The sequence below is a fragment of the Oncorhynchus masou genome, chromosome 9, assembly GCF_036934945.1.
Source record: "Oncorhynchus masou masou isolate Uvic2021 chromosome 9, UVic_Omas_1.1, whole genome shotgun sequence".
Taxonomy (NCBI): Eukaryota; Metazoa; Chordata; class Actinopteri; order Salmoniformes; family Salmonidae; genus Oncorhynchus; species Oncorhynchus masou.
Window position 1 is genome coordinate 22,927,829 of NC_088220.1, and position 18,368 is coordinate 22,946,196.

General features: G+C 39.8%; 2 protein-coding genes across 2 annotated transcripts in view; both read right to left on the reverse strand.

The window, feature by feature from the left end:
• Positions 1–5,733, reverse strand: part of LOC135544974 (protein FAM13B-like) — a 65,388-nt gene extending 59,655 nt beyond the window's left edge. Inside the window, exon 1 of the mRNA XM_064972658.1 lies at positions 3,730–5,733. The gene's annotated coding sequence lies outside the window, so the exon portion shown is untranslated. The remainder of the gene's footprint in view (positions 1–3,729) is intronic.
• A 111-nt stretch (positions 5,734–5,844) lies between these two features.
• On the reverse strand, positions 5,845–10,098 carry LOC135545697 (C-X-C motif chemokine 14-like). Its single transcript, XM_064973497.1, has 4 exons — positions 9,757–10,098; positions 8,634–8,739; positions 7,126–7,239; positions 5,845–6,657 (listed from the first exon to the last, which is right to left on the reverse strand). The coding sequence occupies exons 1-4, from the start codon at positions 9,821–9,823 to the stop codon at positions 6,642–6,644; spliced, it is 303 nt and encodes a 100-aa protein (XP_064829569.1). The 5' UTR covers positions 9,824–10,098; the 3' UTR covers positions 5,845–6,641.
• Between the last annotated feature and the right edge of the window lie 8,270 nt (positions 10,099–18,368).

Consider the following 18,368-nt stretch of genomic DNA (forward strand, 5'->3'; position numbering starts at 1 on the left):
TCAGACCCCTTGATATTTTCCACATTTTGTTACGTTACTGCCTTATTCTAAAATTGATTTAATCCCTCTACACACAATACCACATAATGACAAAGCAAAAACAGGTTTAGATATATATATTATTATATATACACACACAAGTATTCAGACCCTTTACTCAGTACTTTGTTGAAGCACTTTTGGCAGCAATTAGTCTTGAGTCTTCTTGGGTATGACGCTACAAGCTTGGCAGACCTGTATTTGGGGAGTTTCTCCCATTCTTCTCTGCAGATCCTCTCAAGCTCTGTCAGGTCAGTTGGGGAGCATCACTGCATAGCTATTTTCAGGTCTCTCCAGAGATGTTCGATCCGGTTCAAGTCCGGGCTCTGGCTGGGCCACTCAAGGACATTCAAAGACTTGTCCCAAAGCCACTTCTTTGTCTTGGCTGTGTGCTTAGGGTCATTGTCCTGTTGGAAGATGAACCTTCGCCAGAGTGAGTTCCTGAGCAGGTTTTCATCAAGGAGCTCTACGTACTTTGCGCCGTTCATATTTCCCTCGATCCTGACTAGTCTCCCAGTCCCTGCCACTGAGAAACATCAACACAGCATGATACAGCCATCACCACGCTTCACCGTAGGGAAGGTTTTCTCCAGATGTGACGCGTGGCATTCAGGCCAAAGAGTTCCATCTTGGTTTCGTCAGACCAAAGAATATTGTTTCTCATGGTCTGAGAGTCCTTTAGGTACCTTTTGGCTAACTCCAAGTGGGCTATCCCTAGATCTGTGCCTCAACACAATCCTGTCTCTGAGCTCTAAGGGCAATTCCTTTGACCTCATGGCTTGGTTTTTGCTCTGACATGCAGTCAACTTTGGGATCTTATATAGACAGGTGTGCGCCTTTCTATATCCCATCCAAGCAAGTGAATTTACCACAGGTGGACTCCGATCAAGATGTAGAAACATCTCAAGGATGACCAACGAAAACAAGATGCACCTGAGCTCAATTTTGAGTCTCATAGCAAATGGTCTGAATACTTATGTAGAGACGGTATCTATTTTTTATTTATTTGCAAAGATTTATAACTCATTTTAGTTGTCATTATGGGATATTGTGTGTAGATTGACAAGTATTTTTTATTCATTTAATCAATTTTAGAATAAGGCTGTAACATAAAATGCTGAAAAAGTCAAGGGGTCCGAATACTTCCCGAATGCACTGTAAGTTACAGACAATGAACGCAATTGCATTTTATCGATGGCAATTTCAATGCACAGTGATACCATGACAAGATCCTGAGGCCCAATGTTGTGCCATTCATCCACCGCCATCACCTTATGTTGCATGATAATACACAGCCCCATGTCACAAGGATCTGTACACAATTCCTGGAAGCTGAAAATGTCCCAGTTCTTCCACCGCCTGTATGCTCAGACATGTCACCCGTTGAACATGTTTGGGATCCTCTGGATTGAAGTGTATGACAGAGTCTTCCAGTTCACACCAATATCCAGCAACTTCGCACAGCCATTGAAGAGGAATGGGACAACATTCCACAATCAACAGCCTGATTATGCAAAGGAGATGTGTCACACCAGATATTGACTGGTTTTCTGATATTTTTATTTAAGGTATCTGTGACCAACAGATGCATGTGTATTCCCAGTCATGTCAAATCCATAGATTAGGGCCTAATGAATTTAAAATTGACTGATTTCCTAATATGATCTGTAACTCAGTAAAATCTTTTTAATTGTTGCATTTAGATTTTTGTTCAGTATACTGCACATGTTAAACTTATTCCACTGATAGCTTAGCCAAACGTTGTTTAATCTCTTAGTAATATCCATTTTTAAAAAAGGTTATAGATTTTTTAAAATCTGGCTGCGGACCCCGTGCACTACCTCGGATCCCACTTTGACAACCCCTGCATTAGAAAGTTGTGTATTTAGGAGTTGTTTGGCGTATAAGACACATTTTCACACGTGTTTTTTCTTGACTGATTACCATTTGATTGATGTGGTGCTATTGGCAGTGTGTGACTTGGGCCGGAGTGTTGTACGGGCCCTTCTAATTTTTGGGGAATTGCGTACCGGTTCCTCTTTAAAACAAACAAACAGAAGCCTATCGCCGGCTACAGATGCAAAAAAAGGTTGATCAAAACGGAATTACGGCAGGATCTACATTGAATAGCAATGGAGAGTGGAAATGAATTTTCCGATTCTGCTTTGTTCAAGTTTATTTGCCACTAGTCTGTGAATCTGTACGTGACAGTAGGCTGTTTGAGATTGCGCAGATTGAAAATGTGCCAGTATGCATGTGCATGATGCGCTGTTACAAACCTCATTTGACAACTTGGAAGGTCATGAAAAGTCATGGAAATTAGTTTCATAATTTCTGTTAATGTCATTCATGAAGGCACACTTAAATATTATCAATCACTTAAAAATCTACAGTATCAGCTATTTTCAGAAACACCCTTCAGTGTCTGTGTGCTGCGTGTGTGCTGCGTGTGTGCTGCGTGTGTGCCAGTGCCCTATGATATTTCAGCAGCAGGTATACAATAATGGCAGGCTAACTATATAGCCAATTTAAAATATAACTTAGAGCAGTTCTTGCTAGTTAACCACAGTTAAGCATTAATGGAACCTTTCTACAAGCACTGAAACTTTGGAAAGATTGGATTTCCCTATTAAATAGCAGCAATGCAATTGCGACAACGTTAAAAATATTCGAAGTCTAATTGACATAAATTACTGTGCATAGACCTCCACCGAAACATGAATATTTGAGCCATAAGGTAGGTAGGTAGGTAGGTAGGTAGATATATATAACACACACATGCATGTCTAGTTAGATAACTTGCTCTGAAGTAGCCTACCTTATTCATTTGATCCCTGATTTATTAATCTAATAAAAGACAAAAGTATGTAGTTGTAAAGTTGCCTGCACAACCAGGAGCTCCCCAGATGGAGGGTTGACCACATTTTGACAACCTTGAGTGCCTTGATCAAAGGGCACAACGGCAGGTCTACATGGGATCAGACACAGCAGCCTTCCAGTGTCAATAATCTTAACTTTTTCTATGGAGGCTATAATAAGTCATGAAAATGTGGTCAGAATTCATAGAGAAGTCATAGAAAATGTGTATAAACCCTTAATCAGAGGTCTCTATAGCATAATGTAATTTGTGAATTTCGGTGAACATAAGTCTAATGGACGGACTTGGAAAGATGAAAGCTCCTGCACTGTCATAATTTGAAAGGGCCGTTTCTCATCTTTCAAAACATGTATGATGTTTTCACATATGGTTTGACACCAGCAAAGTATGTTCATTAATGTACGCAGAGGTCATGGTCTCAGTAAATTCAGGAATTCCAAAACTCTCCTAGCGATGATGCAACAATGCCAATATGGCGATTTACAGTTAGCTGGTGTTCTAAAGCCAAACGTTAGTGTTTCAATTCCCCTTTAAGTTAGCAAGCTAACTAGCAAAAGCTGCTTTTCCAAGCTTGCCAACGTTTGCTAGCTAGCATGCAATTATTGGCAATGGTTTAAATGAAAACAATGAACATCTTTAGCAAGACGTTTTGCCAAATTCATAACCATCACACAGCCTGTGAATGTGTCTACAGAATAATGCAATTATTTAGTCAAACAAACAGCAAAAAATACATGTACACATAATTAGGAAATGTAAGCTAGCATGCTAACGATGTTAGCTAAACTGGCTTGCAAATGTTGTGCACCTACCAGGTCAAATCCAGCAGGAACGGAGAGCAAAAACCATCAATTCTCGTTTTGAGTCTTTAATTAACGTCTTAACGGACGACAAATTTGATCAAAATGAAATAGATATTAGCAAACAAACAATGTCGAAAACACAGCTAGCTATTTGAAAACAATTCGGTTCCTGTTTGTTAAAATTCAGATGCCGTTCGCAGCTCACACCCACAAGAAATGAAGCTGCCAAATGTTATCCCCGCCTCTCCCATCGAACAGGTTTGTATTCATAAGGCACCAAACGATTTTGTTTTACTGCAACAGGAAGGGACTACATGAACTTGTCCAATAATAACAGCTTGTTTTCGTTTTATAGTGCACATTTTATTTAACGTTTTTCTACGTTGTGCTCCAATGAATATTACCCAGATGCACCACCAGACAACCAAATTGAAAACTTCCTCATTCATCCACATCGCATCTCACATCAGCAGCAGCAGGCAAACACCACCATATGAATGTCAGATACACTAACAGCATTGCAGCCGACTCAAATGCAGAATTTATAATATCTAGCTATATTTTGGCATTACACATTTTGAAGAGACAGTCACAGTTTAGACAATCTGAATGTTTACCAGGTGTTTTTCAGGTAAATGTACATACAGTAATGCTGCCTACAAAAATAATTGACCATATGAATAAATATGCAAGTGTCAAATTGTCTATACATACAATTGCACTCGTTCACATATCATTTTTAACAAATTAAATTATATGGCCTGAAAATAATAATTACAACATATAACTAGCTACTGCTTGAAAATGCACTGGTCACGGCGGGCTAAAAGGTTTTACTTTTTAGACTGTCCCAACCTGAATATATTCGATCAATAGATTCGACATGATTACAAACCAAAGATTACTTTATTTGATACAGACTGTGTATCTTGGATTTGAAATGTAATAATTTGGGACTCACTACAATGATCAGATAGAAAGAGTTATTGCGCCATCTACTGGGGAAAATACTAGATAGTTTTTGCTGTTGTTGCCCTGATCAATAAAACAACAACCATAATCTCAATGCGTTCTTCATCAGTGTCCCTACCAGATTTAAATCGCAAACTTGTTCCATTGTTTGTTTATTATTTGAGATTGGTAGCCACACAATTCAATTTTCGAAAACAGTGTTTGTGATGCAGACTCTAGAAAGACTCTAGAAAGGCAAATGCAAAGTTGCAGTGTGATATAATCGCGTGTGCCGTCTGTGTGTTGGGTCCTGTCTGAGATACACTGAAAATAAGGAAAGACTAATTGTTTCTAATCTGTATAGTGTCTTTGTTGCTCTGCCAGAGGGTTGGCTCAGTGACCGGTTCATTAAGTACCACAGCACCATCTAGCGATAACAAATGGACTGATGTTTTGATATTTAGGCTGTGTGAACGCTCATAGATGTGTGGAGTGAAAATACAACGTTGATTTAGCAACTAACATACAATATCAAGGAAACAATAAAAGGGATGTTTTAGACAGTGCTTTTGAAATGTTTTATATAGCTGTGCTTGTTGACATACACTCCTTAGAATGTTTTTAATGTGTGCTTGGTGGGTCAGTCCAAACAGATACACCAAAATTCTCTTACCGAATGAACATTTAAATAGCAAAACAACAAAAACTCAATAATACAATACATTACACCAGAAAGTCTGAGATTAATTCATTCTCACTAACATAGGCTATTGGTATATTTACAAAATGTTTATTGATATATGTATATATAAAATGAGGATGCACCTTCTTTGAAGAAAATGTATATTGAGCATTGTTTGGTGAAATAAAAATGTAACCGTCATTGTAACAATGTATATCAATGGCTTACGAAATAACCACACCTTCCTGAAGGTTATCATTGGATAATTGGATAATATCACGAAAATGCTTTATAATCAACCACTTGTTAAGTAACAATTTCATGATTCAATGTCTTGATTCTTATGATGTACAATTAGATATATCTTGATAAGATTACTTTTCCATAGGTAATGATGAAGAGTTTCTTCTACAATGGAACATATTGATGAACTCCAGTCTTTGTAAAATACAGCAGAAGAACACTGAAGACATCAGGAAAATGATACAAAATACGACAAATGGACAATTTATTATACAATAGCTGTTTACAATAGTTCCTACCAGGTACAGAAAATATATGTCTTACAAGATCTAAATGAACAGGCTGACTTTACATACCCCTCATAATAACCTACAACTGACTTATTGCATAATGGTAAGGGACTGGCACCAAGGACATCTAAAATGACATTGACCTAGTCATCTGAATGTGTTTCTTTCTCTTCTACACTATTCTCTTTGAATGGACTCAAATGTACAAACTGAATGATATACATAGAGTTGTTTTTAAATAATTCTCTTCATCACATTCGCTAGACACGTATACAGTATGCTATGTTTGACACTTCTGGAGTGCACAGCAAGATACAGCAGGATTACTCTCAGTTGGTACAATAACAAGAACCCTATGTTCCTTTCATCTTACAAGACATCCACATACTGTAGTCACCAGAATAAACAAATGGTTCAAGGGCATACAAAACATCTCCTATTCGAAAGAAAAACACATTGGGCCAGATTAATGAAGGACCTCTTTCATAGCATTTCCTCCTGTATCATCTTTCACAGCCTTGAATGTTGGCATTGTAGAAATATGACCATTATTACAGTTGAAATGACTTAAGTGAGTAACAATAATTAGCCTGATGGCAAACTTAAACGGCACCAGAAAACTAGACATCACTGCTTGATAAATCTCACTCCAAGACCAAGTACTGATTGCTGGGAGATAATGTCTTGTTCTTCACAAAAACAGTCTTAATGTTTTTTTCCCCCCACTTGTTCCCTTTGTATACATAATCTATATGTTAAGCTTCATACACCCTACAAAGGAGACAAGAAAAAAAGTGTTAAATACAGCCAAATATCATACAAATTACATAGCTATATAGATTCCTATAACCAAACTTTCAATAGCACTATAATACACTATAGTTCGTATTATGAACAATAGGTGCCAGTTCTGTTCCTATAAAGCAGTGTGTAACATAACCGTCTGCAAAATGCTAAATGTGTTTCAACTGCAGTACAGATGTAGGATCTTAATTTGAGCCAGTTTGCTACAGCAGGAAAATTATCCTGCAGCAACAGGAAATGTGAATTATTATGTAGATTATAATTAATGATGAAAACTTCAGAAGCCTTATTAAATCTCAAATACACTACAAGTTTTACATTTCCTGCCTTGCAGTAAATTTCTCCTGCAACAGGGTGATTAAAATAAGATCATATATCTGTATGCAACAGCAGTACTCTTACAACTTTAGTTCATGGAGTGGGAAGACCTCTCACCTATGCTTATCCTTCCAGATCCGGAACCACTTGACCAGGTTTTTGGTGCTTTGCAGTTTAGGGTGCAGACAGTACTCCTGCCCCTTGAAGCGTGACACATTCTCCATGGTGACACTGACAAACAAAGCGAGGAAAAGTGTAAGAGAAAATAGCTAATCCACCTTACTGCTTTAGAATCATAAGCGATGTTGGTTAATGTTAGCTGCAAAGTAATTATAACAACCCAAGCAATGTGATAAGAATACTGCAATAACTTTAATACATTCTATCTCTGACATCTTAAATGTAAACACTCATGGAGGGGTTATATGAACAGGCTTTAGAAACAGCACTGGGTGGGCAGGCCTATACATTATCTCTGAGCATGGCCAGATGAACCCATTGACATTCAGAGCAGCAGTTAGAGATACTAGTCTGTCTTTATGGCATATTTCGGCCGGTCATGACATGTGCTGTGTGTTGTGCCCAGAGCTATGCAGGGGCTTCTCAAATCAATCTCTTATTAGTGTGTCTGCTTCTTAGTGAAGGATTCACCTGCCCAGCCAACAAAGGAGAGAAGGCGCACTCTTTCTGGAGCCTGCTGAGTCTCAATTTACACTGAGGTCAGTGGCCCCACCATCTTATGCAAGCAGGCCTGCTTTAACTGGTTGGCATTAATCTGCCTGAATATGAAGTTTATCACATTGACCCCAGGACAGCAGTAAATAAAGCAGTAAATAGCTGTTGAATAGTCCAAGGGTCAACACAACTCTTTGTTGGACGGACTCTAAAGTTTTAAGATCATATTGAGAGCAATGTACTGTACTCCATAACACCAGGATAAAACAACATTAGTTTTCAAGGTATTTCTATGCTGTTGATGGGAACACATTTCTGTGTGATACCTCAAGTGAACAGCAGATGGCGAAAGAGTATGTGACCTTTTACAAAAGTAAGGTCTGCTTCCACCGAAAATGACTCAAATGTAAGATCAGTCTATTTGACAATGGGGTCTGATGCATGCAGTAGTATAGGGCAATACAATTCCCTTTGGAACCCTCAAAAAGAGGTAAACAGTCACTCTTATCTGGAGAGGGAAAGTCCGTATTGGATGCCAAGGCCACTCACACCGACAACAGTAGCTGTCTGTGCTGTGGTCCAGTTGAGCAAGCAATGCTTTAAAAGTAATAGATCAAATGATAGGGAATAATAGGTGACTGGATGGTGCATGTGGACAAAGACCATCATTTACTGTCTAATTTAAGCTAATAGGTTTTCTCAAGAATGTCTAGATTGAGGAGTTATCAGATTCCATTCCAGAGCAATATATTTATAGGTCAATCAGCTGCTTTGATACAGTAGGAGATTAGAACCTCAGAGTGACTATTTAGACCAGACACTGCATTTGGCAAACAAACAGAATAGCACACAATGACATCTCTGAAACAAACAGAACATCGGATTGACAATGGCAATGCAGAAAGAGAGCGAGAGCAAGAGAGAGATAAATGATTCAAAGAAAGACTCACAATATCATCTTCTCTTGGCAGAAAGGATGTTTGGGTTTAATCTCCAGTTTTTGCACATCCTTGTAGCGAATCTTTGGCCCTTTTCTTGTGCACCTGCACTTGTAGGCTGTGAAGAAAACAGGTGTATTTTATAAAAGCTTTCAAATAAACACTTTGGTCTGAACGTTTTCAGCCGTCTGTAGACTAGCTCTCTGGTGTGATTTCCTGACTTCACACAGATTGCCAGGTGCAGCATAGGCATAGTACTCACTAAACCTGTATGGAATAAAACCAAGAGAACGATTTAAGAGGGCTCAGGAACGGCAGTGTAAAACAGAAAAACGTAATTATTATCTCCACTGTAAATCAAGGCGCGCTGTTTCCCGCGCATGCATGTGGCCAGGCTCGTGCTCACTATGGAACTTGTGACCCACATCTTCAAGGCGACCTCATCAACCATCTCCAATTCCTCAATGCATTACAATTCTCATCCTCAACCACGATAACTGACCAAGATTAATCAGAAAAAACGATTGCAGTCAAAGTGCAGTATGACTGCAGTACACTGTAGTATAACGTCAGTATGCAACAAATACTTGTCCAAAATATGAGGTAATTTTGCAGTGTAACTACAGTTACAGTGCAGTATAACTGCAGTTCAACAGCGTACACTGCAGTTTGTCTTCAATTACTGCATCCAAAATACAACAGTTGAGTGCAGTTACTGCACTTTTACGGCAGTTTCAAAACTGTAATATGTTTTGTTAGGTGAAGACCAGCACCGGCTAACCACCCTGAATTGGATAAATGTAAAACTATGAAGAATAATATTGATACAAAGTAACCTGGCTTCAGACTGTGGGTGAGTGGTGAACACAACAAACGAACAAAGCCAACATTTTACAAAACACCCCAAGAAGTACAACACAGTAATAACTCAATGGTTATAAACAACAATAGCCTACTGTTGCCAAAAGTGAGCTAGCAGATTTGGAGATGGTAAATTAATGACAATGGTAAAACATTACAGGTGCAATTTGGCTGACAAACCAACCAATTGTTTTTAAAAACTCATTACCATCAGTTTAACATGTAAAATGCTTAAAACACGTTTTTCATTACTCAAATAGCAATAGATAATTACCTTCTGCTTGGAGGGAATATAAAGCAATAATTAACAATAGCAACGCTGCTGTTGTACAACGATGCATCTTGTCTGCTGATGATGAACCTCAGATTCGGACCTCCCGACTGGTTTCGCTTAGTAAAAATCACTCAAACAACACTTTCCTTGTATTCGCTCCTTAACTTTAGAGATGACAGGAGGAACAGTATTTGATCTCTATTCTTCCGAATACTCTCGAGTTTTGACGAACTCCTTAAGTCCCGAGCGCTCAGATCAGATGAAATGTAATCCGCATTTGACGGCACTCGCGTTTCTTGCCTTTTATCCCTACATGTTGTTGAGCAGCAGCTTTTAAAAACCAGCTCTGTCCCATCTCATTAATATGCACAGCCAGCCAACGAATCAAACACTTGAAAAAGAAAGTGGAATACATAAAAGAGAGTGGAATAGTTATGAAAAAACACTAAAGAAGGAGCGGAAAATGGAAAGTGTAGAATTAGATTAGCCTACTAATTATATATTTGATTGAAGTTATTATGCTGATTTTCAAAGTTGCCTGGGACAGCTAGAGCAACTTTCCACAAACTATTCTAACAGTGTAGGATCATTTGTGCATGGCCCACACTGCCTCTTCATTCCAAACATTTATTTCCAGGCTGATTGAATCTACTGACACATGTTTCTAAGGCAAACATGTCTTATAATCACAGTAGTGGTGAAATAGTACTTTGGTGCCGTCTCAAGACTTTCCCAGCAATTTAGAGACGTCAAAGACGTTCCAAAGGGATTATCCTGTTTAAATTCATGAGAAAGATTGAAACACTGACACATCTGGAAGTAATTAGATGATCATTGATAGAGGGACATACAGTATAATTGCAATTGATGAGAAAACATTTACATAAATTGTCCCCATTCCTTGATCATATACCATAGAACAACAGAGTGCTATTTTATTTGAAAATGTATCAAAACCAAATAAAAGTTCAAATAGCAATTTATAGTCAGCCAACTGAAGTCATGCTTCTTATAACATCCTATTGAAAAGTGATTGACTGTCGACGTGTTGGCATATTGTGTCTTCGTCATAATAAAACAGTTATTTGGAACATTTGTGGATAAACAATGTTAATAGGGGGTCACAGGAATACATGTACCCATTGTTTCTTTGCAGATTACCATGCAGAGTTGTTCCTTGTAAAAGATAGCCCTGAGAAAAACCTTTTGACCCTCCCATTTGCGCTACAATAATTTGGTGAACAGAAAGCCTTCACCAGAATATACCCTTCTTTTCCTGGCTTGGATTTTTAGCCAATCCTCTTATCCCATCTGTCATCACTCACTCATACCAGCCTCCATGAAATGTCTCTTTCTGCAGCCTCTCAGAAGCTGTGTGGAAAATGAAAAGTCAGCTAATTCAATTTGAAGCTAAGCATAAGTCATTCTTTGCCATCCAACTGTAACATTTGCCCTGTTTGACTTGAAGCTATTCACCATGAGAAGAGATTGATGATGCTGGATTCCAGTCAATTGGATCAGTGCAAATCAATGATAGTTTATGTTTGTTGACCTGGTTTATACATACCCACAGAAGGCAGTGATACCTTATTCATCCATTCAGGATTTTGAGAGAAAATTAGGACCTAGTTTGGTTGGTTGGTTGTTATGCAGTTCAAACATTGGAAACTTTTAATGCTATCCAAAAAGTGTACAATTTAATAACAAAGTTTAACATTCAGCAGATCATCAGTTGAGCACTTTAGTTCATTTAACCTGAAGTATTTATATTTAAAAAATAGCTGTGCTATTTTATGGGTTAGACAACGTGCACAACTGTTTATGAAATGATAAACTCCCCATCGCTTAGGAGCACACCTGTACTGTGTCTGTGTGCTTTTAGTTCCCTTGACAATGGTCTATCACAGAACTACTTCACAGCCCAAAGTAAACTTTATCTTTATTATTTTACTTTATTCTATTCTTTGTCTTCCACTGGATGCGATAATGTCACTGATGGAGGGGCCCAGCCAGAGTTGGTGGAAATGCAGCCTTTTTTCTGCCAAAAGATGGTCCTGCTATGAAACCCAAACAGATCAGCTAAGCTATGTTTCAACTCTCTGGGTTCTCAGTAGCAAATGGCACCATATTCCCTACATATTCCCTACCATATTCCATACAGAGCCCTATGGGCCCTGGTCAAAATAGGGCTTTGGGAAAAGTAGTGCACTATATACGGAATAGGATACCATTTGGGACGCATCCAGAGTGGGATTGGGGAGATGGGTCTCTCCAAACATTAGTTGTTCCAGTGAAGGCGACGATTAATCAAGTCCACACAGTCCATCTCCGCCAAAGACGCCTGTTTGCTGACCGCAAAAACGACATTGATTCACGTTCACCTTTCAGGATGCTGCTGGGACACCACCAAGGCCTACATGTGTGCATTCATATGTGCCTGTGACCTGAGTCATTTTGAGGAAACCCAACCAACTTCTGAAGAGGAGCGCTGCTTTCTGATCCTCATCATGTCTGATGCTGATGATGGACCTTCACTTATATATAGTGTCTGAATCCTGCCGGTCCAATCAAAGGTGGCAACATGGGTTGAGCTGTCTTTAACAACATTGAGTTGATATATGTATGTGACATCCTCACTCCCAGGGACGACTTCAAATCAAATCACATTGTATTAGTCACATGCGCTGAATACAGCAGGTGTAGACCTTACAGTGAAATGCTTACTTACAAGCCCCTAACCGACAATGCAGTACAAATAAGAACAAGACATAAAAGTAACAAGTAATTCAAGAGCAGCAGTAAAATAACAATAGCGAGACTATATACAGGGGGGTATAGGTACAGAGTCAATGTGCGGGGGCACCGGTTAGTCAAGGTAATTTAGGTAATATGTACACGTAGGTAGTTATTAAAATGACTATGCATAGATGATAACAACAAAGATTAGCAGTAGTGTAAGGGGGGGGGGGGTGCAAATAGTCTATGTAGCCATTTGATTAGATGTCCGTGATGGCTGTTAGCTTACATAGGAATTTATAAGGTCCAGTAGGTGTGCAGTATGCCTGGGAGATATAAGTGAAATCAACAGCAGGGTTGTGCCACTGTTGACGTTGTCAGGCGAATAAAGACCTTGGCATCCTAATTGGCCTGAGCCTGGGGGGGCCATAGATCATCATGTCTACCTCCCAAATGGCAACCTATTCCATTCACAGTGCACTACTTTTTGACCAGGGCCCATAGGGCTAAAGAGGGGATGATTGTCTGTTTAAATAGAACACAACCCAGTATTATATTCTACATTACATTATATTAGGACAGGATACAATTCCATTTTTTTTATGGTCCACAACTGGTTTTAATCCCATTTTGATTATATATAGGGATGTTTTATTTATTGAGTTACATGAATAATTCACATCAAACTCAATCAAGCCATTAAAAGTTCTAGTGGATGCTTGAGTGAATCACTGTCAGTCTGAGAAACTGAACTGAAGGTAGGAACTGCCATATTTGAAATGACAGGCAGCTGTTGAAAGTTAATTGAAAGCTAACTGTTGGTGTCAGATTCTCTCCATGTTTCACCACGTGAGTCATCCTACTACCAGAGAAAATAAATTATTTCAGAAACGCGTGGAAGAACTCTCAACATTGAGCAGACCATTTTTTTATTGACGATAGAAAAAGCATTCTTTGTATTCAAGTGTCTATCAACTGCCCAACAAGAGTGTGCACAACAATCTCAAAGATACAGTTTCTTAATATTAAAATCCTGGAAATAACCTTTATTAACCTGAAACAATTTGAGCAGTAAATAGATTTCTCGTGAGCGTATAGAGTGACTGGCTATCGGAACCAGGTCAGGGAACAGTGGAAAGAACTAAACCAGACCACAATGTCCTTTGTATATGATTTGTACCGCCACAGAAATAGTTATCTAATAAACTCTCTCAACTCTCTAACAAAACAGTTTATCTAAGACAGGACCACTGCCCTAACCCATCTGGACAAGAGGAATACCTATGTGAGAATGCTGTTCATCGACTACAGCTCGGCATTCAACACCATAGTACCCTCCAAGCTCGTCATCAAGCTCGAGACCCTGGGTCTCGACCCTGCCCTGTGCAACTGGGTACTGGACTTCCTGACGGGCCGCCCCCAGGTGGTGAGGGTAGGTAACAACATCTCCTCCCCGCTGATCCTCAACACTGGGGCCCCACAAGGGTGCGTTCTGAGCCCTCTCCTGTACTCCCTGTTCACCCACGATTGCGTGGCCACGCACGCCTCCAACTCAATCATCAAGTTTGCGGACGACACAACAGTGGTAGGCTTGATTACCAACAACGACGAGACGGCCTACAGGGAGGAGGTGAGGGCCCTCGGAGTGTGGTGTCAGGAAAATAACCTCACACTCAACGTCAACAAAACTAAGGAGATGATTGTGGACTTCAGGAAACAGCAGAGGGAACACCCCCCTATCCACATCGATGGAACAGTAGTTGAGAGAGTAGCAAGTTTTAAGTTCCTCGGCATACACATTACAGACAAACTGAATTGGTCCACTGACACAGACAGCATCGTGAAGAAGGCGCAGCAGCGCCTCTTCAACCTCAGGAGGCTGAAGAAATTCGGCTTGTCACCAAAAGCACTCACAAACTTCTACAGAGGCACAATCGAGAGCATTCTGGCGGGCTGTATCACCGCCTGGTACGGCAACTGCTCCGCCCTCAACCGTAAGGCTCTCCAGAGGGTAGTGAGGTCTGCACAACGCATCACCGGGGGCAAACTACCTGCCCTCCAGGACACCTACACCACCCGATGTTACAGGAAGGCCATAAAGATCATCAAGGACATCAACCACCCGAGCCACTGCCTGTTCACCCCGCTATCATCCAGAAGGCGAGGTCAGTACAGGTGCATCAAAGCTGGGACCGAGAGACTGAAAAACAGCTTCTATCTCAAGGCCATCAGACTGTTAAACAGCCACCCCTAACATTGAGTGGCTGCTGCCAACACACTGACTCAACTCCAGCCACTTTAATAATGGGAATTGATGGGAAATGATGTAAATATATCACTAGCCACTTTAAACAATGCTACCTTATATAATGTTACTTACCCTACATTATTCATCTCATATGTATACGTATATACTGTACTCTATATCATCGACTGCATCCTTATGTAATACATGTATCACTAGCCACTTTAACTATGCCACTTTGTTTACATACTCATCTCATATGTATATACTGTACTCGATACCATCTACTGTATCTAGCCTATGTTGCTCTGTACCATCACTCATTCATATATCCTTATGTACATATTCTTTATCCCCTTACTCTGTGTATAAGACAGTAGTTTAGGAATTGTTAGTTAGATTACTTGTTGGTTATTACTGCATTGTCGGAACTAGAAGCACAAGCATTTCGCTACACTCGCATTAACATCTGCTAACCATTAGTATGTGACAAATAAAATTGGATTTGATTTGATTTTAAAAATAAAATCTGATTGATTTTGATTTTGATTTAAAATAATTTGAACCAAATGCTCCCACATCTCATTCAACACATAAACAGAAGGAGGCATTAGCACATGCCAGGAACCCGCAGCAGTGTTGATCTGTTCCATGCTTCAGTACATGTTGTGCCTTATGCCTCAGCAGATTTACATACAGAATTCTCATCTGATTTTTGGTGAGTCATGTGAAGGACACTCACAGACAAGGTTATGTAAGTTATAGCTTTAGCCGCTCCTGGTGGAAGCAGCGCATTTTAGCCAAGGATTTGTACTATTTTGAGGTATTTCACAGAGAGGGCAGGTTTGTTGTTGATGTTATATAAGTTACCTTGATTATATAAAAGGCACTTCTAAAAACTAACAGTGCAGTCCACATTTATCAGCTGACATTTGACATTTGAAATGCATCAAATGTATATTTCCTGGGTCTCTGTGGTCACTGTTTACTTGAATTACATAAACTTTAAATAAAGTCCACGAAGCAATTGATGTGCTTTTTCATTTGATTTTTCCAGAACCATAGTCAGAGTCAGTCAGAGTGGCTTGGGGTGAAAAGACAAGCTTTCATCAGGCTCCAGATTTGCTCATATAAGTAAAGGAATCCAGGGCTGTACCAGGCTGGATAGTGATAACAGTTTCAGACAGCAGGAAGAACATTCTGTACTATGTGCATACTGCATAGGGAACATGCAGTATGGAACATCTCTGTGGTATTTTCATAGGGATTTGGCCTTATCTCTTAGGATACTTAGGATCTCTTTATACCTTCTAATGGTGTTTGGGGATTTCATTCTGTGATGCATTCCAGAATCATGTCGATGAGAGCACTCCCTTTGGTCCTCTACTATATAAGAAACACCAGTAAGCCAGTAAGTTGTTTGTGCTAGGAAGGAAGACATCTTTGTCCACTGATCCTCCAAAACACATTCAGCTGATTAATGGTGAACCTTTTCTCACAGGATCCATATTTCCTTGTTTTTTCTGAACATGATTAATCTGTAAGTGTCTGTGTCGGTCGAGAGAGAGATGGTTTATTTGAATGTTGTAGTGTGGGATTGATGTGATCTAGTGGTGCGATAAACCCATCTGCATCGAAAACCTGATGTCCAAACAGAGAGCTCTGGGCTTGTCAAAAAAGATGAAGGGAACAGAGTAATTGTAGGAGCGGAGAACACAGACGAACACTCCTGGCCAATGGGATAGAAGGACTGGGGGAATGGAGGCAGGGTGTCTGATTCTCTGTGGGAGAATGCTAAACTGGAGTGCAGCCCAACAATAATCCACATTGCATGAGATTAGTGGGGGTGGATTGTGGGAAAATAAAGCCCTGCAGGTTTTAGCTGTCACTGAGGTTGCTAGGCAAGAACCAGCACATTATCCCACCACAATGTAAATAAACAGCAGTAAAATAAGCTGATTAGCCCCACAAGGCCCAATGCCTCCCACCATTATCTCCACACCACTGATGCTTTCAGGCTGTCTCCCCTCACTCAATAAGCCCCATGTGTAGTCTATCTGTCTGTATCTTCTCTGGCACAGAGTATGCTTTTTAACAATTTAGAACAGAGTAATTTAGCTATTATTTCATCGGGTGAATCACTTATATTGGGTGTTCATCAAATAATAAACCGTTAAAAGAGCAGCTGTGTCAATGTGTCTGAGGGATGATTCATTGTCAGAATACGAAAATGGATGAACAATACTCAGAAACGATTTGCTTTGACATGATGAGGCTTCATAGATAAATAGGGAAGAGTATTTGTGAAGAGATATCAACTGATTGATATTGGAACTGGAACTGGTATGTTTACAGCATCATGTGATGTGATTAAGATCGAGTGTTTCACATAATTCACCAAATTCAACCTATTAGCATTTAGGCAGTCCCATGTCTGACAACACAAGTTTTTCTAAAAACAGCTTACAGTGCCATCACATCTCTTATTGGTTTAACCTAAAACAATAGTTTCAGCTGGTCTGCGTAGTGTGTCCTCTGTGACATTGACAGAGAAATTGAGGCGCTTTATTCCAGCCAATCTGAAGTATTTGTAAGAACAGCAGGCCTGGGGGTAGTAAGTGCTACCTTCAAGTTGATAAAAGGCCCCACCTGAGACATAATATGTACATCCACACAAATCCCTGTTATAACAACTGTCTGAAAAGTGTTTGCACAGATATATCTCTCTGCACAGAGCGCTGAGTCATAATCAGGATTTATGTGTTATTGGAATCAGGATTTATGTGTTATTGGCAGGTAGTGGCAGGTTGTGCACTCTGCATACTGTTTACTGTGAATACGACATGGCTCATTGAGCTAAAGCCGGGCTCAAGACAGCTATCCCCAAAGTGTTTAATTGTTACAGTGACATGTAAAGGGATATCCCAGAGATGTCTCACGACTTAAAGCTGTCAGGATATACATCTTAAAGAAGTTCAGGCCATTCTAAGGAGATCCTCAAGCCATTCTAAAGAGATGCTCAGGGCATTCTAAAGAGATCTTCAGGCCATTCTAAAGAGATCTTCAGGCCATTCTAAAGAGATCTTCAGGCCATTCTAAAGAGATCTTCAGGCCAATTTAAAGAGACCTTCAGGCCATTCTAAAGAGATCTTCAGGCCAATTTAAAGAGACCTTCAGGCCATTCTAAAGAGATCTTCAGGCCATTTTAAAGAGATCTTCAGGCCATTCTAAAGAGATCTTCAGGCCATTCTAAAGAGATCTTCAGGCCATTCTAAAGAGATCTTCAGGCCATTCTAAGGAGATCCTCAAGCCATTCTAAAGAGATCTTCAGGCAATTCTAAAGAGATCTTCAGGCCATTTTAAAGAGATCTTCAGGCTATTCTAAGGAGATCTTCAGGCCATTCTAAAGAGATCTTCAGGCCATTCTAAAGAGATCTTCAGGCAATTCTAAAGAGATCTTCAGGCCATTTTAAAGAGATCTTCAGGCTATTCTAAGGAGATCTTCAGGCCATTCTAAGGAGATCCTCAGGCCATTCTTAGGAGATGCTCAGGGCATTCTTAGGAGATGCTCAGGGCATTCTAATGAGATGCTCATGCCATTCTTAGGAGATGCATTCTAATGAGATGCTTA